This window comes from Metopolophium dirhodum, chromosome 7 (assembly GCF_019925205.1).
Source record: "Metopolophium dirhodum isolate CAU chromosome 7, ASM1992520v1, whole genome shotgun sequence".
Classification (NCBI taxonomy): Eukaryota; Metazoa; Arthropoda; class Insecta; order Hemiptera; family Aphididae; genus Metopolophium; species Metopolophium dirhodum.
Genome location: NC_083566.1, coordinates 2,989,301 through 3,014,999, shown reverse-complemented (window position 1 = coordinate 3,014,999; position 25,699 = coordinate 2,989,301). Strand labels below are relative to the sequence as shown.

General features: G+C 31.4%; 1 protein-coding gene across 2 annotated transcripts in view; it reads left to right on the top strand.

Annotated features, from left to right (window-relative positions):
• LOC132949743 (lachesin-like) overlaps window positions 1–25,699 on the top strand; it is a 277,467-nt gene that overhangs the window by 166,612 nt on the left and 85,156 nt on the right. Inside the window, exon 1 of one of the 2 annotated variants that reach the window (XM_061020790.1) lies at window positions 4,599–4,778. The exons of the other annotated variant lie outside the window; for it this stretch is intronic. Coding sequence (XP_060876773.1) covers window positions 4,715–4,778 — 64 coding nt within the window. The 5' untranslated portion in view covers window positions 4,599–4,714. Of the gene's footprint in view, window positions 1–4,598; window positions 4,779–25,699 lie in introns of those variants that run through there. 2 annotated transcript variants of the gene reach the window in all.

The window sequence follows — 25,699 nt, the reverse complement described above, 5'->3', positions numbered from 1 at the left end:
AAAATGCATACACCATAGTACTTGTTAGAAAAGTTGAGATTTTCGTGGTGTAAATACTCGTATTCAAAGAAGTATGTACATTCACAGTTTCTTCCAGTTAAAAGTATAAAGGTAATATTCATGATTACATAATAACCTTGTAAAACAGACTTCGTATGAATATTCGTGTAATATTGTATAATATCCTAAAATTTAATTAAAACATACCAACCTACTTAGTAGGTATTGGATTTGACTATTGGTGCAGAAATTATTCAAAGTTTGAAAATGTTATGCAAAACCATATTCATAATTATATTACAATATTAAATTCGACATGTAAATATTATTAATATATACTGACAATGAGATACAGATGACTGATGATTATAGTACTATTATATACTTACCTACATGAGCCAATAAATCGCCATAACATATGTAGCTCCACACCAAATTGAACATTAAACCCTACAATTGGTTATTAGTTATTACAAATCTGATTAAAAGAACAAGTTACAAACTTACAACTCTAAATAATTTCCAAACTTCTTGTTGTTTCATAAGTAATAAGACGTACATTGTACCTACCACAAATTATCAAATTGTTGATTCAAATGTTGACTTACCTATACAAATATTGACAAGACCAATACATTGAACATTATATAAAAATATTATAAAACAAATCTGACAAAAAATGTCCATTACTCGCTTTTACTCATTATAAGTTAATGGGTACCTACTACATTCATCAGGTTCACTTCACTTCAGTTTACACATAGGTACGTCCACCTCTCCAGCACTCATTTACATATTATGGTCACTCTTGTGGTTATCATTTATCACTCTCTATTTTGTGTTAATATTATCATTAGATCATTATATTACTTCTACATAATATATATTAATTTCCTTAGAAAATCTATGGTAGGTACATAGATATCGTATTTCATCGTTATACGTCGGGTAGGCAATTAATAACTCAAATTGAAATATTTAAATTAGTGTCAAAGGACCCTCTTCACTCAGGATGACATGATTTTGGTGATTATAATATAATAATATAATAATATTATTATATTGTCGAGAAAAAAACTTATTTTATATAAAAATGTAATCACGTCATACATGTCAAATTCGCCGTCAAATATTCTAATGTTAGCTGGAAATTATGTTAGAAATATTAATTTTTCTAATACATCTTTAACACAATTTTCCGTTCAAATATTAAGATATGTAAAATAAAAAATTATAAAGCTTTTTGTTTTTATTTTTATTATTTATTTAAGTTTTTCATGTATTACTTTGTATTTTGTGTATACCTTTTGATTTAATTTTAAAATTGTCGTAAATTATTTTTGTAAATTATAAATTCGTACCTATCATTATAGACTTATAGCTATAAATATTTTGTATTATATTATATATATTTAAAAAAAATGTAAATTGGAATTGAATTTCCGTTAATAAAGATTATTATTATTATAAATATTTGTTTTAATAATAAAAAAACAACTATTATTTGAGAGGCTATGCGGATTGGATAGCTCTCAATGGTTGGGTCCCCCCAATCACGAACCGAAGCATCGTGGGTATTATTTTTTGATATCTTAATGTTTTATTATTTTAATATGTTTTATTATAGGTAAATTTGTATTGACATTTGATACCGAGCAACCCGAATGGCATAAAACTCGGACTGAGAGAATACAAAATACATATTAGGCTTTAAATTACATGTTTATACATATTGTAAGGAAAAAAATAATTCCATTTACAAAAATTGTGTAACATAATGTGAAGGTATTGATATAAAAATAATAAATATAGGTATAAGTATAAGTATAAAAATATGACGTATAAAGTGCATTAGTAGGTATGCATCATTGATTAATAACAATGAACATTTTTATGCACATAAAAAAATAATGTATAAATTGTATTAATATGCGATATAGAAATGGTATTATACACATAATATATAAAAAATAATTATTGATAGTATCTTAAATTGAAAACTGGGAAAATGAATATTATCGAATTAAATTGAGTTAAATATGTGTTTTATACTATCAAAGTTATACAAAAAAAAACATCTATGTTAGAAGAATTACCGATTGCCATTAACATATTAGCCGGAGAAAAAGTAGAATAATTGAGAATGTTTTGTAAGAAAAATGTATCTGAATTTCCAGTGAAGTTGCTATTCACCTTGAAATAAATTTTTTCTAATAAATATCTTCAATCTATACCCTATTATTAAGCAAAATTATTTAACAAAAAACATAAAACTAGTGTGTTCTGATTTTCAGGGAAGTCATATTAAAATATACCAAGAGTTCCGTCTTGTATATGGATGCCTTTCTACTCTGCATTTCCACAATGGTGCTAATATAATATAAAAAAATCCTCGTGAGTTGGCCCCGGACGCTCGTAAACGCCGAGGGTACACATTACATATATAATAATATTATGATATTTTATCTTATAAGTTACCGGTAATTTATACATTGTAGTGTTATTGTTTCATACGGCATAGGTCTCCACCGATATTAATTTGTCCTATCAGTGGTCCCGCCGCGCGAGCGACACTTGTTGGAGACTTACCCAACGGAAGTAAAGATTTTCGATCAAAAAAAACGCGTCACCGATCACCTTTGACGACCGTCTAGGCGGGGAAAAGTGCCGAATTGCCGATATGCGTTATATATCTAATTTGAAAAGTTGTCGCGTGGATTGTAACAATATGATGGGACCAGGCAAAAGTTGTAAAATTTTATAGAGGGCGTGAAATGTTCAGGTAAATATGTATGTTTAATAGGGCGTGCCAATGGAAGTCAACATGGCACTGAAACCAGGGCCTAAAATTGTGTGCAGTAGCACACACTATAATTTATCAATAAATATTATGTGCAGTGACAAATGCCAATAGGCAATAGCGCAATGGCAAACTAAAGAGCACGCTGAACTTTCAATTAATACGCACAGTACAATGTCGCACACTATTACGTCTGTTATTTTTAAATATTTTGGTAATTGGAATATTATAGGCGTGCTGCAGTAGCAAAATTCGTGAATTTTAGGCACTGTGGTGGACAGTGATTGTCGTCTCGACTCGGGAGTTAGGGCAATAACGACGTGCGGTGGAATTATTATATTGCTGGCGTGGGAAAGTGTGAATTACACATATAAATTGGTTTAATTACTCATCCGGAGTAATAATTAAATAATTATTTGCATTGGACGTGCCGCATAGTATTACGTCCATCGCGTTACTTACAAGTGCTTCCCACATCGTGGGATTGGTCTACTTGGCTATTCGTATTACTTGCCGATTATTCGAGTCGAATAAACGAGTCGTGGGATCCCGCCTTTAGGTACACTACCACAACAATAACATAAGTAAATCGATAATAATTATGAGCATAGGATTTATAGTTTGCTCACAAAAAAAAAAATGAAATATTGGTATTAGGCGCATCGAGAAACGGATCGGACGTGAAGAAAAGCGTGCACACAACATAATATTTATATTTTATAGGTACTCAGTTAAGTGGCCGAAAGAGCTTTTCGTCGATATTGCGCTAAATATTTGGGACTATCTGCATTACAATACTATAAGAGTATGTACGCTGTCTTTAAAATTGCTATACTTTTGATAAGACTAGAGAATTAGAAATAAAACATGATGCTTTTTAAGTTTCGCCTAATTTTACTAGGGAAAATCTATCCAACTTATTTTATAGTTTTAACATAATATCATTATATAATTTTATATATTTTGAAAATAATTGAATAGTGCGAAATCGATATGTAACCATTTATATAGTTTTTATCCGTGGTTTTCGGCACAATTGATTCGGAATGCTCGTAGATAGAACATAATATATTTACATAATATTTACACATACGAATAAAAATATATTATTATTATAACAACAACAAAAATAAACAATGTTCGAAATTACATTGATATTATCTTATAGATCGTCTTTATCAGATTAATGTACACCACTGTAGTCTATATTATAAACAATACACACTGTATAGTCTACAATATAGTTAAAAATACTGAAATATATAATATATAATATTGAAAAATCTCATAAAACCGTTTTGTGTGGACGAAAGTTGTTGTGAATTTGGTTTCGTTTAATTAATTTTCTTTCACGAATTTCAATATTTTGCGTGCGGTTTACGAAATAAGGACGAAAATCGCACCTACAAACGTTTTGAAAAATGATAAAAGTTCAAACTTGAAGCGAAAATATCCACCACGGGTTATCTCCGTTCGATTGATCCAATATTTTGCGTAGTTCGTTTTTATATGTAGGTATGCACACGCATGTCTCGAGGGACGAGACGAAAATAAATTGTCAAGTTGAAATTTTAGGACCTCCCCGTAATATATACCTACTTAAATTACATCAAATCAACTGACGATTGATGAAATGTGTAATCAATCGTAATTATTTATACAGGTACGTCTGCTTAGAGTACCTATACTGCGTGATGCGACAGCATGAATAATATTAGTCTCAACTATTGGGCGACACGGCGTACAGTTTAATTTGAGGAATTAATACACGTGCGGCGTTCGAATCGTCTCCACGGCGACAGAGTCGCTGGCGGTGGCGGCGGTGTCGGTTAGTCGCGGCCGGCGGTGCGACCGAGCTTTTCCCGCCCCGTCATTCGGCCGCCACGCATTCCGCAAGTCAGTTACGGTCCCGCGATGGGCACGTTGCGCACCTGCCTTTGTACACTGATCTGGGTACATGGTCTCGTCGACGCTATAGGTCAGTACAATATTATTTAAATGCATTTACCACAACGATATTACCAATCTGTGTATAATATAATGATATGATGTATATAGGTATACATGTTATTGTATTGTAATAATAATATATTCGTACACCGGTCGGCGGTTGGGGGCGATGATGGTCCAAAGTTTTGAACTCTTTGCTGCGTTCACCAAAAACGACCGACGTCCGTTGTACTATATTTTAATGACGGATTTCAAAATCAATTTTTAGTTTTTACAAAATATAGGTGTGTTAAAAATAAAATATTTGCGCGAAATTGTTTTTAACGATGCACAAAAATATATTATGATACAGGTTTAGGTTTAGGTATTAAAACGGTAAACGGAAAGATTTACCCTGACGCTTAACCGCTGCGCAATGATGGGTAGGACCAAATCTCCCGGGGATTAAAAGTTTATTGTTATTTGTTTGTCAATTTATTACTTTTATTTAGCACCAGTGGACCGTGTATATACATAACGTAGATATCGAGACTATATAATTATTTATTCATTACTGTTATTGCCCCAGTACTGGTTTTTATCTTAAACAATTGATCACTAACAAATATCTACACAAATAAGTTAAATTAATTCAACAACCATGATGAACGATCAATAATAGTAATATTTTATTGCAATTTGAATATTTTTACGCACTATGAATATTTAACATAATAATATTTGATAATAATTATTACCTACTATAAATAATACACATATAGGTAAATATAATAATATTTGTTTTTTTTTTGTATTAATATTATTATGAATGGTGTGGGGGGGAGGTCGTACTAGATGTGTAGTCACTAAAATATAATCGTAAAGATTAAACATTAAACAGAGGTGACTACCTACGCATAATATACTGATATACTTAAATTATAGTGATCACCAATTGGATAATTTGATGGTTATAGATTCGGTGCAATGATAATATGATATATAATCATAATTATTTCTATGTACTTATTAATCGAACCTTGAAATCATGTTGAATTCACCTCTGTGGGCCATAAAACCCTTCTCTCTGATCAACCCTGTTATAAATATATAATATATGATCGGTACCTTAATTATATATTATATTTTTAGACAAACAATCCGTATATTGTGTTCACGACATAATATTGTTATCCGCATGTACATAAATCGTACATATTACATTTTACGTAATAATGCATAAGTGAGAATATTAGGTTCCGTGATGATTGGGTACTATAATTTATATACATTTTATTTTTTTACTTTTTTATTTTTTCAAGAAGATAATATATTATATGTGCGTGTGATTTGAATAGGTACAATCAATGATATAATATATTTTAGCCTTTACTCTTATTTTACGATAGTCTGTTGTAATCGACGGGACGCGGACATTCTAATGAGTCGCGCGACTCTGGCCAATCGGTTAATACTATTATGACGTACGAAATCAAAACTAGGGCTCTTTTTGACGATAATTTTCAATTTTGTAAACAGTTTGAATCACATAGTATGATGCTCACCCCTATTTTATGTTTCAGAATACGTTTGTACTAATTCTGGTTTTAGGCATACTTAAGGACTATATTTTAAAATACTTGGATTTTTAATTTTTTATACCATTGGTGGTATAAAAATTTTATGTGGTGATACAACCAATATTTTTTTACTAGTACCTAGACGATTTTTTAAAAAAAAATTCGTATATCTAGATCTAAATATTTTAAACTAGAGGGTAGTTTCTGAGTTTTTAAAATGTATATTTTACTAAGGATAATAGTCCTTATAAATGTTTTTTGAATCTATAAAATAGTTTTTATATTATATTTTTAATCTAGTACTTTTATGCTCACTGCTCAGACAACTTTTATAAAATATAAAATGTTAATAGATTGTTGCTATCATTTTTAAATAATCACAGTCCCCATAAACAATACCCGCATCCAAACTTTTATCCTTAGTACTCAAAGTTAAATAACTCACAGACAGTTCGTTCAAATTTCGATTTGGATACATGCAATTTTTTTAAAAAAATCTTATTAGGTACTAACAATTTACAAGTAAAAAGCTTAGATAAAAATAAGTTGTTGACGCCACAGGACACTTGTTAAATGGTACCGAATATCTAAGTCTTTAAAAACAATATCATCAATTATACTAAGAAATCCCAAAAACAAGAATTTGAATAAATCCATTACTGAATGGAAAAATGTGGTGAACATTCTTGGTAAATTACTATGTTGAATTTATCAGCCGTTTCAAATACAACTTGTGGATTACCCGTGTGGTACGTACTTTATGCTCTTACGAAACTCAACACCGAACCTATAATATAATGTAGTGATTATCATCCGTCCTTACCGATTACGATCGGAAAATTTACTGAAAAGACTGCAAGACAGCGATGTATTAGTATTGTATACCTGTCCACCCCGCCAGATCATTGCAGATATTTTACATTATTATTTATTATGAGTTCACGCGACCAAAATGTGTATACTATATTTTGTAGTTAATTTAAAGCTATAATATAATATTTACGTCGTATAATTACCTATAACAGGGGTGGGCAACTGGTGGCCCGCGAACCTTTTTTATCTGGCCCGCGCTACAATTTAAAATTGCTTGATACAGTTTTAAAGTTTATCGTCTATACTCTAGTCACCTACTTCGTGTTTCTTCGTCCGAAATAGAAGTCGATTTTGCCGCGATGTCATTAGAAGCCGCACATGCTCGAAACTCACACTAAACAAATAACGATTTATATTTAATTAAATTATTTTAAATAACCCTTTTTGTATTACCCATTACATTATAAACAAAATAAATGCTAATTAAAATGTATATTTTGAATGATCTTTTTTTGTGTTTTTTTTTTGTTTTCTATGCTACGGCACGCTAGATTTTAATTTTCTAAAAATTGGCCCACAAGTAACTTTGAGTTGCCCATCCCTGACCTATAACACTGACAAATTTCGAATATATTATATTATAACATTTACCCTGATTAATAAATATAGTTACCTGCTCACGCTATAGTCGGTACGCGTATTTGATTATCGCTTGTCTCTGGCGTTTTTCTCGTCTATATAAATGCGTAGTGTCACGACGTTGTGACTTGTGAGTGCGCGGAATCAAATGAATCGTAATATTTTTATCACCAAAACGTATAATGCCATCCAAACGGACCTCTATAGACTCTATACGTCTTGATGCTGTGTCGGAAACACGTCGCCGAGATGTTCCACCTCAACCCCCCCCCCCAAGTACAAGACCGTGCGGATTTATCAATTAACCGTGTGTGTGGAACGCGGGCCAAATGAAAAACCCTCGTGATTGGAGAAGTCGTAAAAAACACAGTAACGACACACGTACCTGCCTGTATACGCGCACGCTTATAATTCGATATACCTATTATAATATATTATTATAACATAACGGGTCTCGTTTCCCCGACCGTCAATTCAAATCACCTACCCGAATTATATATTTATATTGGTAGAGGTATATATATATACCTACGTACCTCCATACACATATATATTTATATAGGTACACTATATACATATATATACGAACAAACCAATAACGGTCACGGTATGTGTTCAGCGCACGCTATACCACGCAATATATACTATACATATATATATATATATATATACAGAACTTCAACACAATGTAAAAACAGCCGTGTGTGCGTGTGCGCGCAGTTATTTCTGCCGAAAAAAAATAAATAGGTAATCAAAGATTAAATTGAAATTGTATTGAAACGTGTTTGTGCCATGTGATGTACGTGTATCGAAAATGCATTTTATATTATATATAGGTACAGGGCGACGGCAGACAGCTATCGCGTGGGCGGTGTATTGAAGTGAGGCGCGAGCAGAGAGGACGTGTGGGCGAGAGGAGCAAAAAGTAAAACGGGTTTATATACGCAAATGGGTCAAAACAGTACGTCAAAGGCGAACATCTCTCAACATTACACGTCACGGGACCGACTTTCAATTCTAAAAGTTAATACATATTATATGGGATAAGGGAGAAAGTGCCTTTTTCAGGGGTACTGCAGAAGGGGCGATATCGAATTCTACTTTTCGATCACAAGACTTAATAACCAACTCGTATCTAGAGCGAGCGTTATATATGTATAAAAAGGAAATATAACCATAAAAACAAATTCGGCTCTAAAACATTTTCACATCAAACAAATCAACTGTTGTGTATGACAAAATGTCGGTAAAAAGCAAATCAAACAAAACGTATTTCAATGCCATTCACGGTATTTAGATATTATAGCTACGCGCCAACGTGAATAGGAATAGTTATTATTATTAATAACCAAATCTCAAGTGTATACTATATACACACACACATTGTAATTAATTACAAATTCAATTAGTGCATGTTTGAGATTCCAAGCACCATTGCGAGGAATTCAGACTAACGATGTGATTTATAAATTTAATAATTTTTTTTATACCTATAACTTAAATGCTATAGTATATATCCTTTTAATCCGTAAAATATCAGCAATAAATATACTTTCCGTTTATTAAATTTGTAAAAAAACTAAATGTTAATATAATATAACTCAGGTTCTTTGTGTGCAAATGTTTATTTTAATATTTTAAAACTGTATTACATTTTTGTAAACTTAATTAAATAACTGCTTATGAATTTGTATTCATACATTTTTCATGATTGGAACTATATTTGTAATTTTATAATTTTTTTCGGTACTGGTTTAGTTGACGCCCGCCAAAAAAGTCTACCCCCCCCCTAAATATGCTGTGCTTATATACATTCAAAATTAAATAATGAATACAAAAGTACTTCGACACCTACTTTAATAGTTTAATCAACGATGAAATCCAACAAAATGATTCAATTATTTTTATGTATTTAATTACCGAATGGTCCATAACTAAACTATAATAATCATTATTAGAATACAATTAATTACCTACACATATAATATCAAATATTATTCAATACAGTAGTAATTCTATGTACAAATAAAAATATAGTAATATGTAACTAATAACTGTTAGTTAATAATTATTATTATTTATCACCGAGTATACAAACATGTATGGGATACTGATAAAATAGTTATATTAACTATAAATCGAATAATACATATTGTGGCTAGGCGTGGCGCGTTGGCTGCTACTAGCTCCCGGATGGGTGACCACCCGGGTTCATAGTAGTTAAAAACCTTGCCACACATAGACGTGTTTGCTACATACCGCGTAATACAATCGTAAAAACAACCTACCGTACTAACCTTACCCGTAGTCCCTACCATAGTTCATAACCCCTACAACAGCTAATGGTGGCCTTAGGCACCGGGCTTAAGTTCAATAAAGAAAAATAAATAAATAAATAATATATATTAGTAGAATATTGAAAATATTGAAAATATACGGGAGATATAATCGATGGGGAAAATACTTTTTTGGTTGGCGCCAACTAAATCAGTACCCATTTTTCTTTTTATGATTGGACTAGGTATTTTTTAAATTGTGAATGGAGCGATGAATGTATTAATTTTCGAATGATGTGTTTTTTTCGGTCAACATCTTTAGGGCAGTAAAAATGTTTCGATTGTAAAATTTTTAAGTGGTTTCTGATAGGAACTTGGACTAGTTGGTATTTTAGGGGTGAAAAGTAAAAAATTTCCAGAAAAATACCAAAAACACCAAAAAATTAAGGAAAACTGGAATTTTCATGCAAAACCAGTATTTGACAAAATTTATTTTATTTTTTAGGTGTAACTCAAAAACCAATTACCTTATAGATATCCATTTTTACCAAATCTTTATATTAGCATGTTTTGTTCATGCCAGAATTTTAAAAATACTTCTACAGTTTTTTGAGCTTTATAAAAACGTTTTTAATTTTTTTAAGCGATAAAATTTTCATTGCTTGCTCAAAAAGTTTGATTTTGAATACAACTTTTCTCGTTAGATTTATAAATTTTGAAAATAAATGGTCAAAATATTTTTTTAAAAGCGTTTAAAATGGCGAAAAACTGATTATTATTTTGTATAGTTAGAAATCCATACAATTTTAATTTTAAATTTTTATATCAACAATTCAAAAATGTAGTACATGATTCCCCATAGTATTAATACAAGTTTTCCTACCTATAACAAAAAAAATGTTTGCTGGAAAGTCAGAATTTCTTTTTTCGTTTTCCTATAAAAATATGTTAAGCATTAAACTAAGTTGATATTTTAGAAAACTATCAATAGTTCTCAAAAATATTGGAATTTACCATTCTTAATAAGTTATATTATCAACTGAAATATAAAAACACTACCTACGCAATAGAAAATATTAATATAGGTGTTACGTTTTAGGACGTATACACTAAGTGATAATATTATATATAATATATCTATATTATAAACTATATGTACCTTGTGAGTTTTCCTTAAAATACACGATCTGGATGAGTTTCATTATAATGATGTGACATAATATTTAAGTGATATAATCTTTTAAAAGTGGGCGAAATGGTTTTCTGTAGATATAACATGGTTATTGGGTGTATGAAATGTTTTACTAGAGGTACGGTATATACATAATATGGTTATCGATGGGTTTTTTTTTTATCGATTGCCCATAGTTAGTCATATAGAAAGTGAACGCATGAGCAGTTTCAAAAACTTTTCGTACATTTTTCTTCTCAGTAGACTATACAAACTAATTAGTAAGGTTTTATAAAATATAATAGACGAGTACACGAGTATAGTTAGGTATAGAAAATACTGCGTGTAATAATAAATCGGAATTCTCTTTAAATGTAAACGTAGTTATTAACTATAATATGATAGAATTCATTTTATTTACAGCCCAAAAGGATAAGTGTATTATTTATCAGTGTCTATTATTAAATATATTGACAGACAACAAATTATCAAATAGAAAATGAGGTATTGGTGTATTACAGTAAAAAATTAAAGTTAAATGGAAAAATTATTGACGTGCACTTTTAACAGTGCTATAACTTATAAGTAATGAATAGTTAAAAAAAAAATGGTGAAGGAGAGGAGCTAAGTGACATTATAGGAGCTATTTTCAGTATAGTTATATTTTATTTTTATTTGATGGCTCTATGAAGGGGATGCTTGATTTTGTAATATTATTTGGAGTTCTTAATTTTACTAGTTCAATGAATCAACATAGTATTTTAATCATTAATTAATTTATAAATATATATGCAACATCCAGTCAACTATTATAAACATGCGCACTTAGATGGCTATATATTTTTATACAAATGTTTAAAATTTCCAGAAAATCTGTATTCATAAAATAAAAAACGCCGACAAAATTGAAGGTGAGGAGAATGATTCCATTTTTTCAAAATCCTATTTACATATTAAATACTAAATGCATATAACTATGAACAGATGAAAATATGACGTTCGGAGTTTGCATAATACAATATATTAAATTATATACTGATATCTCTACTAATGCAACCGTTAACTACAGATAAAAACATGCTCAATTTAATCATTTAATAGTTAAATGTGCAAATATATTAAATTGTATCTAAATACATATGAAAAAAAAATGCAAACCGTATTCAGTAAATTACTATAGATGAAAATATTTGGCCACCAACTTTAGAGTTCGATTAGAACGACGTTAGATGTTTTTTTTTGTTGTTTGTTAATTTTTCTCTTTTACCGTTTGCACTATAAATTAGGAAATCGCTTAACAGTTCGGGTGTGTATGTGTAGTTTAGACGAGTAACCAGACCAGTGGGCAGTGACCGCCTTTAGGTACCCATTGTAAAAAGTTATTGATTTAAACCAACAAAGTTGAATTTACCGTTTTTATAAATAATCATATAATAACTGTGTTGTCGAAGTCAACGTGAGTATATATTTTAAGTGAATATCTCTATGTGTACCAATAGCACATATACTTTTGAATCTCATTCAGAGTAATATTTTAACATTTGGTATTACATCATTTTTGAACCACGGTTCAGGCGCATAATAAAATATATTATTGTATGTTGTATTTTTTGAATGGGTACTCAATTTATTCTTTATTAATAATAAAATAAGGCTTTCCTAACCTATAGGCAATCGCTACATCTATGGATATATTTACAGTGATAAATCAATTGTTGACTATATTTAAACATAATGATTAAAATATAATATCGAGGATTAGAATAATAGTATATATTATTATTATTATTATTATTATTTTTTTTTTTTTTTATTGAACTTAAGCCCGGCAACTAAGGCCATTAGCTGTTGTAGGGGTTATGAAATGTGGTAGGCACTAGGAGTGAGGTTGGTATGGTAGTTTGTTTTACGGTTGTTACGGTATGTAGCAAACACGTGTATGTGTGGCAAGGTATTTAACTACTGTGAACCCGGGTGGTCACCCATCCGGGAGCTTGTATCTGTGGCCGTTACTTATTCCCAGTCGCATTCCGCGGCTGGCAGCAGCCAACGCGCCACGCCAAGCCAAGCCACATATATTATTATAACTAACAATAATATGATATATTAAGGTGGGACTGAAAGTTAATAACGCAATATACGAAAAATGCCTACCTATTCATAATAATAATATACGTTTTGTTTGTTATAAGTGTGTTATAGCAAACTAAGAAAGTCGACGAGGACGGGCCAGGGTTACTAAATGTATACAAATAATCAGAAATGTGTAGCGCTTAATATTATTAATTAACAGGTAGGTACGTTAGCATTTTGTTTTGAAGGGGTGTTATGGGTTACCACTACTACGCGAATCGTGTACTTATCACGTTAAGTATACATATTATTAAACAACAAATAAATTAGCGTTTTGATTATATTGTAAATTACAATGTTGTACCTGCTATGAAATTGCGATTATTCACTACAAATTTAACGACAAAAGTACGTGGCAGTACGAGTATAATGTACTGCAGTACGTAGCCACGCAGGTAATCATTGCAATTTTAGGAGTAAATTAGCGTTACGAATAATATTCGACATTACCATCCGCCACGATAACGCTTAGCGTTTTAGATTAACGGTGCGTGTCAAGTTAAGTTGAGAAATGTGTTTAATAGTTACGAATATAGAATATTATAATATAATAAAGTGGACGGTGCAGACAAAGTTTTGGCTAAATGCACATACACTATAGACATTATGCTTAAATATTACACGGTTTAGTTATGGATGTAATCATGATTTGTTTCACTACAAATTTATATATTTACAAGATTGAAAAGGTGGACAAGTGGGCGTCGCTCTGTTGTACAGTAGGTTACAATAAGGGTCACTGTATATAAGAAAAACGATTCCGAGCGAAGACGGTCTGTCAGCCTTTGATATTAGTATATTACTATGTATATATTTTGATGATATTATTGTGAATAAAGTAATTTATATAATATGAACTATTTACAAGGAACCTTGTTTTAAATTTTCAACCCTTAGTCATAAAAGTTGAACATTTTATACATTTTTAACTAGAAAATAATTATTAAATTTTAAATGATTGTAAAAAAAAAATGTGCCTATATATTTTTAATATTTTTTAACTGTTATTGTAACAGTATATCAAGAGCCTTGTATTACATTTGAACGCATTTTTACTTAACAAATACAATTTTATTGACAATTATAAAATACTCAAAATAAGTCAAAATATTTTGAAAATGTTATGGTGTATAGAAATTGCTAATATAAACATTCATTCAACATTTAATGTACCTACGATCATTAGTTTTAGAGCTACACCAAAAACCAAAATCGATTTTGCGTAAAAATTCCCGTTTTTCCTAAATTTTTGTTTTGTTTTTTACAGAGCTTTTGAAAATTACTGGAAAATGTTTACTTTTGACCCTCCAAAGTACCAACTAGATTCACTTTCCCATCAGAAAAGATACTGTTGAAGAAAATTTAAGCACTTTTACTGTCCTAAAAGGTGATGACAGACACAAACAAAAAAAAAACGCACATTATTTTTAAATCAATAAATTCATCGCTCCGCTCAGAATCTTAAATGATATAGGTTCTGTTTCTGCTCAAATATCAAAAAAACTTTGACAAACATTGTGCATTGTTTAAAATGGCATGCAAAGGATTTTTGTTGTATGAAATAACATAAACCGTTAACATACCAGGCTGGTAGAATTGCATTTTTACATAAATTCGATTTGCAGTTGGGTTAAAAAACAGGTAATGGCGAAACTGCGCACTAGGGTTCAAAAAAGGGTTTTCAACAAAAATGTTCAAAAAATAATTTAAACATATGAAAACACTTCCCTTGAAAAATGTAATCATTGGCATACTAATAAATTAATATTTTTTTATACTTTTTAATTTTACATGTATGATGTATGTGTATATTATATAATATTTTACAGAAATTGTTTTTTGTTAAATTTATAAGAAAGTAAATTATGACCTAACATTATAAACAAAGCTGTAGATGCGTATAAGAACATGTTTAAAATAATCTGTGAAAAGTGGAATTAGGTTTATGAATTAGTTATGAATTAAGTTAAATATTTATGCCAAATTTATAATACTTTTGTTAAAACGGCATCTTTTTTGAAGTCGAATGCAGTTTGAACATTACTTACTTTTTATCCAAGTGCAGTTCGATCTTTACTTTTTCTATTAAAGTTAAAACCTCGATGATAGGACCATTTGCTTGTATTACATACTTAAATTATTTAAACTAAATTGTACAATTTAATAAAATTGTTTGAATGGAATCTTCGTTGTTGTGTCGTGAATGTGCTCGGGAATGCCGAATTTTCGTCAGTTAATTCGTGTGTCTCTGCATTCTGTGATAATGCGTTTGATTGAGGTTGGATAGCCATATGTTTGACATGTTCTTAGTGGCTCTTTTTTCATGAGGTGGGCATGTGTGTAGTGTGTATGACCTATTCTGAGACGATTTAGTACAACTTTGTATCTTCGATTGAGAGATATTGGATCATTCCATTTTTCTGTTGTACCTACCTTTTTTAAATCAAGTGAAATTCGACTAAAATAAGTGCGATTCGACTTTACCCTAACATACAGTAAAGAATTTTCTTTATACGTCTACATAAGACAATTTAAACATAACTACATAACTCGCAAGTCAAAAACACTTAAGCTTAACTCGTAACACCGTGGCACGATCTTAAATCTAAAATAAAAAAGTGTTTGATGTTTTTTATTTAATATTTAGTTTAATTCCTGAACTACAACTATCGGTATTGATAAATCATTCAATATTAGTTTTTTCATCACTAATCTATACTAATAATATAGATATAATATAAACAAGATATGTATGAAAAATTACATATATTTTTCATAAATACATTGGGTCTATATTTAACAAGTATATTATTATGGTTTATAAGTTATTATAACAAATTCTAATTAGTATAGGAAATAATAACAGAATAACTATCATTTGCAATAATAATTAAAATTTAATATATTGGTCGGAATTTAAAATCAATTCATTCCAATATTATTTTTTATATTATATTATACGCAAACAATTTGTCAAATTTATTTTATACATAACGTATACCTATACATTTTATTTATAAATATAATATAATAGCGCAAGCAGTATACCAATTAGCTTTAGGTAGCTTCTGCCCAGTGCGGTTTACCATAAATTTGATAGAAATTCGAACATATTGATAATATTTATAGATATATTTTATGTGTGGAACACCTTCGTTTAACTATGCAATGTCAATAGTTCTAAATTCAAATGTACCTATACACTGTTTGGAGGTCGTTCGTGTTATTCTAATGTGCACTGACATGCATATTATATTATATTATTAGAGTATAGACAAACAATGTTGGACACAGTTATGATATTTGGCACTTCGTGGATAGGTTATAATAATTATCAAACAGTAGGTAGGTACAAAGGAGCCGAACACCTCCGGGAGTCCATCGTATAACACGCTAACTTATGCAGCTGGTCGGTTATAGCAAGGTCCTAAAATGCACGTATATAGCCGTTAGTTGTTGCACGAGCTATTTTCCAGAAACTTAAGCAATAGCTTACAAGTAATATTATCCCTAAAGTCCCGCCAGATTAGGTACCTATAGAGTAGGCCATAATGTCGTCAACCCATTCATATTGGCAGCTTATCCGTATGTTGGCGCCGATATTTAAAACGACACACCGAAATCATAAACCATAATAATATTATATTACGATATCATTCGGCTTTATACACTATTCATTAGTTAATTATCACAGGATATTCTAAAAATAAAAAACAATGCGTGAACACTTTTGTGAACGGAAATCACACAAATTCGCTTTTGGTCTCTACCAGGTCCAACCCATCTGCAGTAGGTGCGTTTTTGATTAGCCATTCCAATTACCATATTTGTTTGAACGAAATAGTGATAAGATTATGCGAATTCCGCATATATTTTTTATTCAATACAACTTTAAGCCATAAAATTTACAGGAGGATTATATTAAAAATGTGTATTATTGTTTTAAACATTTTTCAGGAGGCATATTAATGATATTTGAACGTTTTCCTTTGTATACAATATGCATCATAGGATGAAAAAAATTTAATTGTAAAACGATATATTGTATACAATGTTTAAAAAATTTTTTTTTTAGTTTTATTCAAATTGCGTATGATTTACCTATATACTCATTAGGTACTTATAATACAGTATTATTTTAATATGAACATTTTATTTTATTTATACGGTTGTGCAAAATCCCACCCAATAGCTGCAGGTACACATGGCTTATTTCCTGAGCGATACATACTTTCTGCATAATTCGTTTAACGTATAAGTGCTGTATAATAATATTATAATCGCTCAATTTCAGCTCTTATAACTGCACTGCCGAAAGTGCGATGCGGGATTATGGTTTCAGAATTTTGAGTAAAATGCAAAAATAAAATAAAAATAGCTTGCTATAAACAAGGCGATCACGAAATATAGTTGCTTTTAGATTTAATAATTATTAATAAACATTACAAAGTTTTAATAATTTATCTCTTTTCATTAATTCTAGTGAAAACGAGTAAGTAGATACAAAATTCCAAAATATTATTAAAATTTTTTCCAAATAATAATGATGCAGTAAAATAAAATAAATTATAATTTAAGATACCTATGGTCAATAAGTCAATATTGAGTGTTTGAATTGCTTAAAATAGACGTAGCTAAATAGAATAAATCCGAAAGCCGAAAAAATATCACCAAATATCGTCACGAATGTCTGAAACCATCAAAACATCTGTAAACAACTGTGTAAGAAAAGCGTCAATCGGTTTGAATCGGTCACAAATTTCTAAAAATATGTATCGTCTACGAGATGCAATTTCACATAATATTATGCCTTTGCAATATCGAAAACGCGGCGAGGAAAATAAAGTATGATATAATATTTTAATATTTCGCAACAGACGTTACCTATACCTATATAATGTTATATTACATGTACGCGATTCGGGTGGTCAAACAAAAAAAAAAATAAAAAATCACTCACAATATAATATAATAATAGTAATAAATTTCGCGCGAATCTCTTCGAAAACGTGGCGAAAGCACCGACTGCAATGATTATTATATCGGCGGTCGGTATCCATGTATAATACACTGTTCAAACACGGAGGCGACGATGGTCCGCTACCCCCGCGGTAAGCCAGCGAAATTCCTTTGCCGGGAATATCCGACGCCGGCGAATAAAGGGGAGGCGTCTGCCGCTCTTTTGTACCCGCGACAGAACAATGAAACGTCTTCGTCGTCGTCGTCGTCGTCGTTTAGCGCCATATAAGTATACCTAGGTACGCGAATGCATTGTGATCGGAACGCGTCTCTGTTGTATAGGAGGTACACACACGCGCATAATGCACACGCGAAAATCGCGCGTACGAATAATAATAACAATATATGTATAGACTCGTATGTCGTACCTGCCGCACAAGACGTACCTACCCGCAGTGACGGGGGGGGGGGGGGAAAGGGGTGCCTTATGCGCATAAAATAATAATATATATAATACTTCGGCTGTCGGGCGGCAACCGCGGCGGCGGAGTCGTGACCTTTTGTCTTTCACGCAATATTAAGCGAGACACGGCGTTTGTTCAGCTATATATAACATATGTAGTAGCAGTAGAAGTATATAAGCTCATCGCCGCGGCCGTCAAATTAACGGACGCCCGGTTTTACCGAAAATTGAGCACGGACGAGATGATTTCCCGACGATTTTCGCACCCCCACGCGCGCTCGCCCATTATATTATCGTATATTACGCCGAGGTGGGTAACGATACAATAGTACGCGGTAATATAGAGTATAATATTGTTATATAATAATAATAACAATATAACGTGGCGAGTATATTATATACAATATAAGACGTTACGATTAATAACCGTGTACGGTCGCGTTTTAGGCGAAACTTTGATTAAAGAGCAGAAAGCTTGTTAGCGCGCTCCACCTCCGCCGCCCTCAGAAGACAGCCTCCCCAATAGCAACTTTCCACTATTGCAGGCGGCAGTAGTTTCATGCGCCATGAATTATTTATTTACCGTTTTATGGTTTACCCCTATACGACACCGCTCACAACCGCACTCACACACACACACACACACACACACACACACACACACACACACACGTATCGACATGGTATATGTTCACCCCGACCATCCCATCCATTAACCGCTCGCCGTCGATGGAGTCAGTGTGGAAAAATCGTACACACCGTTGATTGGATTTTTAAGTTTAATATGCAATATTATCGTAATATTATGCATACAGGGTGCAGTAATATCCTCCGCGATCTCAATCGAATTATATAGAAAAAGAAAATCGCTTTGCTTTTATATTTTACCGAGACGTACGACTTTATTGTGACGTTTCGATTTTCTGGACTATAGGTACCTACACCTAATATATTGTTAATCGTATTTGAATATTATAATCTCAAAGTCAAATTTTCATCAAGATGACGTAAGTATTGAAGTATAATATTACAGTCATCATATAATATTGTGCTCTCCTATAATAGCAAGTAGACTCACTATAATGAATATATAAATACCCAGGGCCGGATTAGCCCAGAGTGCTATAAACTAGGTAGCACCCCGGACCCTCTGTAATTATAATACAGGCCCTGATTACCATTGTCGGGCCCTTTCTTAAATTTAACTCTCATTGTAATACAGAACTCTTCCTGATTTCAGTGAGTTTGAAAAAAATTTACGGGCGCCTAATTAACTTTGCGCCCTGGACTAAAAGTAGCCAGTCCGCCCCTGTCAATACCTACCAACCGCAGTAACCATAACTAAATGTCCGAAAAATGTATTTGTATTTCTCTAAAATATTCAAATACGTTTTAATAACGTATTATCACATGCGCATGTCATGCATGATAATTATGACCATACACCATTCTATTGGTCAATATATTTCAATATTCAGGAAGTTTTTGTGAGGCCTGTATAGAAAATGGATATGACGTTGCGTTTCATTTTCAAATGATTAAATTTGTAAAAAAATTACATCACTGTAATAGAACTGCTGTGGGTAATTATAATGCGACCTCTAAAGTTTGGGCTGGAAGTGGTGGCCAAATGGGGTGAGACGTACCCTGTATAAAATATACACCTGCCACTATATTTATACGTATAATACTTTGAGTTCCGATACTGGGGGGGGGGGGGGGGGGGGGCGAGACGCCGTGTCCTGGTGTGGACGGTACGTGACCGGGTTGAAAGGAGGGGTTATGGTGGCGTGTATATATATACGCGCGGTATACTTGGTAATTACCTACCACGGAGACGCAAACATAATGTACACGAAGGTAGCTTGCGAAATGATTGACCCCTCCCGGGCCGAGAAGACGCGTGCAATTAAAAAGTTTTCGCACGTTAGTCCGCCCACATAATATCATAGTCAACGCCGCTAAACGGCCGGCCGCGACGTATTTACATTATATTATAGTTCACAATAAAATTGTACGATGCGGGGGGGTGCGCAGAATATGTAATAATATTATATTATATCACTATTTAAACATATAGTTACGTCAATCCCCTGACACGACACCGCGACGAAATGCAGTGGCGTACTTAAAACTGATTTTTTTTTTTGAGGGGAGGGGGGGAGATTGTCCCCCCTCCGAAAGTGCGCCACTGACGACGTGTAAACTGTACGCATGTCGATATAGTTATGTATACATATATAGTATACGTTTGATCTTAACACGGTTTTGGTGACGAAAACGATTCCGTTACCATCCCTAAAATGTACCACTATGAGAATACGCGAATGCAATGATAACATTATGGTAGTAAGGTATCAGTGGTCGGGTGTAGCGCGCCAACTGCAACGACGCTACAGTAGAACGCTACTTTATTATGCCTTTAGACAGCGAAATACTATAGCGCGCTAAACATTTCCGGTTAAAAATTTTCATTATTTTGTCGCCACCTACAATCGAATTGGTGATTATTAAAAATATCAATTATGATTATATTTGTTTATTTATATAATGGTTAGTGTATTAGTAAAGTTTTTGTCCCGGGGCCTTTCCAGCGACCAAATGTCAAATCAGTACATATACTACAAATGCTAGTTTTTAATAAGAACATTTTTGAAAATTTAGCAAAAAACTAGCGCGCTACATTTAAAAAAAAGTAGCGATAGCGACCTTTTTCGGGGGGTGGGGGAGGGAGTAGCTGTAGCGTTAGCGTGCTACAAAAAACTAGTAGCGTCCCGACCATTGGACTAAGTATACGAAAAACAAATTATTTACCTACCTACATACAACATTAATTAATGTGGGTAGACGATTGTTTAAATCCATACACACGATGCGTGAGATAAAATAAAACCATTTCAATAGATTCTGTTTTAACTTTCATAACTCGAGACTAGGCGTGTGACAATTAATTTTAATTCGTAGACGATACGAGGTTTATTGTTACTGCTATAGCTATAATATGATAAAAAAAAACCAAAACCCATAATATGACCCACGAGCATACACCATAGTATTTAGGTGCTCATAATGTATATCTACCTACTCGATTTTGGCCGATGACAATATTGACAGTGTCAAGTTGTACATCATAATATTATATGTATAGTTGATATTAAACAAAAATGTTTTGTATATAGACGTGTAGTATTTTATAATTTATGTACAATACGTTGTGTGATCATAACAATACAAATTAAAGACTTTTATCGCCGAGGTTGCCTGTTATAAAAGTTAGCGGCAATATTCTCATTCGTTGTCACTTGTCATTTCATTGTTCACATGTTATATCATAATGTAATTTTATATTTTATTTACACCATAATATCCTCTTGTCTAGAAATACCGTTGTTGTAAAGTAATTCAAACAATCAAACACCCCCTGCACATTATAATATAGTGTTATACATTATAATGGGTCATAATTTATAATTCATATGAAACATAATACAACAAATGTAATATAAGCACCATTCATGCATACAATATAGGTACACGATATATTATATTAGTTTAATAGGCGGTTGCAAATTGCAATCCTTCCTGGCATAAGAAAAGCACAATATGTTAATCTAAATTAAAATGGGTTAAGAATTTAAGATAAATTCAAAACATCACTCTTGGCTGAGTCGTGAGTCTTAAATATTTATATATTATCATGATGCATAGTTTGAAAACAAGGTACCTAAATGTATACAATTATAACGTAATAACTTAACTAATATGCTAACTAAAATATGCTAATGAATAAAATATTTCCAATTCAAAACCACTTTTTTTTTTAATCAAAGTAATAATATTATGTATTTTGTTTGGCCATCAATTCAATTTATCACTATGGAATTTAGTTGAATTTCATTTTAAACACCTACCAAAAATTATAAACGATCACAGATCATTGTGCATAATATCATAGTTAAATTTATAACATTATAGCACTCATATCTACGAATTTTTGGTAAATCTGTTGCCCGTACTATTGACTCAATACGATAACATGAATGCGGAAGTATATCAAATATTTAAATCTATGTAAAATAGGTAACTCATTTTTATTTTATTTAAATTTTGATAATGGATTTTATTGTAAAAATTGTATACCAACATCAGTATAATCATCGAATAATAATTATGATATAAACTGACATATACCTGTACACAATTAGTGTAGTAAACCTAGTATGATATCATTGTAAAATAGATTAAAGCCTAAAGCAATTCATATAGGTGGATACATTTCAAGAGGGTTATTGGGTATCGGGAATTCGGTCCTGTCATCCGATTTATTTTTTCTTCTGTGGTTTTGTTATTTTAACTTTCAGGTAAATATCGTTCAGCTTACAGCTAAGCAGTAAGCTGTTCAAAAAGATTTTCACATTATAATATTATAGATTTAAATTTTATATTAAAACGAAATAATTTATATTTTATCGATTCTTTATGACGTAGGTATATTTACGTATTACGAAGTTAAGCATGATGCAAAATGCTGATTCTAATGATTATAACATGAGAGTTCGTGCTTTTATAACTTTACTTACCCTATATTTTTTCTATATTTCCAGTAAGGTAAAAAAAACAATTTATGAGACCAAAAATATATGACTATTGAAATGACTTATTGTAGTTTTAATGGTAAGTCACCTATTACAAAGTTGAATAATAATTTCATCTTTGAATTCAATTTAAGACAATTTTTTTTAAACTTTTTCTTCTGTTAACTGATATCTAATCTGTTTTTACTCAATCGTCAAATGACAATTCATCGCCACCGGTGCAATATAATAATACATTTCATATGTATATTGTGTCTATTACCTACTATTTTTTAAGTGTAACGATTATGATTGTAGCTATATAATAAACACTATACAATATATATGTTGAAAGTCAAAAGTATAGACGCATAGAAAAATAAATTTCATTAATGACCAATATTTAATACTGCAATTATTAGGAGATGTTAACGAATGATGAGTTACTGTTAAAGTACCGGTTAAGTATTATTTTTTTTTAATTATTTTTTTTTTATATTTTAACGAAAAGACGCAGGTCGGTTGATTAGATGTTAAAAAACCAAACATATCCACCTACTATATTTACTACAGTCGCTTGGAAATTAATCAGTATCTAGTGACATATTGGCTCATAATTATTGAATAAATTGAAATCAACAAGAAGTCAATTATTATTTATTACGAGTATAGTAGGTACGTGAATATTACAACTCTAATTGTATTAAAAATTATACAACGTTAGGTATAAGTTACTATTTTTATAATTAATCAAAGATATTAAGTATTTTCTTGATTTAATAAAAAGACACGGTCAATTTCCAAGAGTGCACTAGGAATAACTAAAGTATATACCGGTACATTTTTTTTTTTTTTTAATTTGTCATTGTTATTTTTTTATGTCATTCTAACTTATTATTTCTGTTCGTGTGCCTTCTTTAGTCCCATGTCAATCGATAAATCATCAGTAAATTGAGGCGTAAACTTTACAACAATGTCTTTGTAACGTGGTCGGGTCAAGTTCATTACGATATTAGTTATCCAGGAAAGGATGTCTATCTCTATAATGGATACGTTTTTCGTAGCTGGAGGTTTGAGCACTTGCGCATTAGGTTTTTAATTGTTATCAATTAAAAGACGCGTTATAATATTCATATTATGACGTTTTAATGTATTTTCCTGTTCTTCTGTCTATTACATTGCTGTGGCATTGAGTGCGTGGTCTTGAATGGATTTGACTTGAACTCGTCTAATTTATAACTTATAAACAGATAATATTATATTTGTATGGTATTATAATATATATACGTATACATGGCAATATTTATACAATATATTTCAGGTTAAAATCTATTGTCACTCCTATGTGCGAGGTCGCTCGTGTTTATGGTGAATGTCGAACTGACCTGCCGTGCAAGGGTGAACACAGTGAAAAGGGGTGGTCATAATACCTCCACCAAAAAAAAATATAATAATTGGTTTTATTAGTTTTTCAGTCGGGCATTTATGAAAAACCGTACATAAAAATAAATTTATTTAAAAAAAAAAAAACGTGATAGTGATGTTGATTAAAAATTGAGGGCGAGGGGCATTATAAAATGGTCCATATTAGCATAGGTACTAGCCAACTAAACGTAGTTGTCTTATTGTTGTCTCCTATGGAAATTAATTTATCGTGTATAAGTATTTCCTATTGTTCAGCGGGCAATTTTTCGATCATTAGTTTTACAACTTGAATTTGTCATTTAGTTAAATAATAAAAACATTTTAACAGCCTAATGATAAACAGCTCCGACAGGACAACAACAAAAAAGTTGTCCCGGATGAATTTTTAGAGTTGACCAAACTACCAACTTTGCCCCTTCCCCTCCACAGTAAAAATCTTTTCGGTACGCAGCCGTGTGTCATTTTAATAATTAAGAATAACTTGGGCGAAGACAAAAAGTTTCGAGTGTGTATATTTTGTGTTGATCAATTCTATTCTATAGTGTGTATTTACTGTACGATTTATACACGGGATGTAACAAATTGTACACACATAGTTTAATATCTTCTCTTTCATTTGAAAAAAAACATATTGTTCAATTAATCAATTATTCGTGTAACGAGTTGTCAATATATTAAAAATAAAATGTACATCATATTATATAAGAAGTTAAATTCTGGTTGAAGTATCCCGTTCGTCTTTCAGTCGGCACGTACCTCTACAGCTATAACTGTCGTGCAGGTCACCATCGCCGTCATCTTTGGTTTCTATAACATTATTGAAATCCATATAAGTTACTACGTCATAGTTTTTTTGATATTATACCAACCAAGAAAATGAATAACATTTGGAATTATTGTTTCACGTGTCTAAAATATTATATTATTTATCAGGTAA